Consider the following 1171-nt stretch of genomic DNA (forward strand, 5'->3'; position numbering starts at 1 on the left):
GTCTATGCATGATTCAGTTGTGATGGCCATGGATCAGCTATGTATGTACCAGCTTTGTGCTTCTGCAGAATCAAGAAAGGTACGAGAATCGCGATGAAGAATGCTACAAACATGCCGACGACCACAATTTGTTGGATGCGGCGCGACTTGGTCGATGTGTCTGGCGGAGGGGAAACCTTCATAACCACCGATTCACCGGTTAAGAGTGCATTGGTCCCAGGTGATAAGAGCTCGTCGTTGATGTCGTCGAGTCGGCGGACGTCCATGGCACTCGAATGGGTTTTGCTCTCTAGCCGCGTGGGTGTCGACTTGAGAAAAACAAGCCAGCGTTGACTTTTCAACGACAAAACCGGAAGCAAATTAGCGTCTTAGCCCATGATTGGTCAAATATGGAGAAGCGTTTTTCGCGATCCCTGATTGGACCAGACACAGTCTCCATTCCTGAGTGGCGACATATTCATCGGAACTCTCGCATGGATTTGCCTGGAACCGTCCTCCCCCTGTGTGCGCAACACCGCTATGTAGATCCTGCAAGGGCTCCGTTCGTCCACGTGCGAGAAACGCGCACTCCGCAAATGTGTCGCGTGCCATCGAAGAAATATGTACTGTACCCCGCAAAGTGGCGGAGCGAGAGAAGTACAGGACTTGGGAACAACAATACCCGTTCCGCACTAGGTGGCCAAGGCAGGTCATTCGCACATCCCCTTTGGCACGTACCACTTCTATTTCGTGAAAGAGGTGAGATATCGAGAAGGTCTACTACGCTTTCCCTACCAACTCACCGCTCTTTCAATTGGCACTGGGTTCGATCCCGTCCTGGTCAAGGTTACAAACTGCATTTTTTCCCTTCTGTTGGCCAATCAATGGCGTCCTCTCTGGATTATCCATTTCACGGTATCCACGACAATTATAATCCTGGGTGCACTGTATCCATACAAATTACAACATTGTACATGCGACGGGTTTTTCTCAAGTTGCATGTCGCTGGGGCGATCCAACTGGCCAATCAAATCGATCGATTATGATGTCAAATTCAGCTTGCTTCGAGGACGAGCGAGCAATCAAGTACTAGTTGGCATGGTGGACAAGCGGTGGGTGCATCAAGGCGTCGTCATCGCGGCGCTCGTCGTGGTCTTTTGCGCGATCTGCATTCCATTCTTCGTTGGCCAGA

At 50.7% G+C, this 1171-nt stretch overlaps 1 protein-coding gene across 1 annotated transcript; it reads right to left on the bottom strand.

The window, feature by feature from the left end:
* Positions 1-49: 49 nt before the first annotated feature.
* Positions 50-266, bottom strand: H310_15405 (hypothetical protein; the record flags this gene model as incomplete). The annotated part of the gene is made up of 1 exon (XM_008883380.1): positions 50-266. A coding segment is annotated over one exon (216 nt), but the record flags the coding sequence as incomplete, so codon positions are not given.
* Positions 267-1171: the final 905 nt, after the last annotated feature.

Source organism: Aphanomyces invadans, assembly GCF_000520115.1.
Source record: "Aphanomyces invadans strain NJM9701 unplaced genomic scaffold supercont1.453, whole genome shotgun sequence".
NCBI lineage: Eukaryota > Oomycota > Saprolegniomycetes > Saprolegniales > Verrucalvaceae > Aphanomyces > Aphanomyces invadans.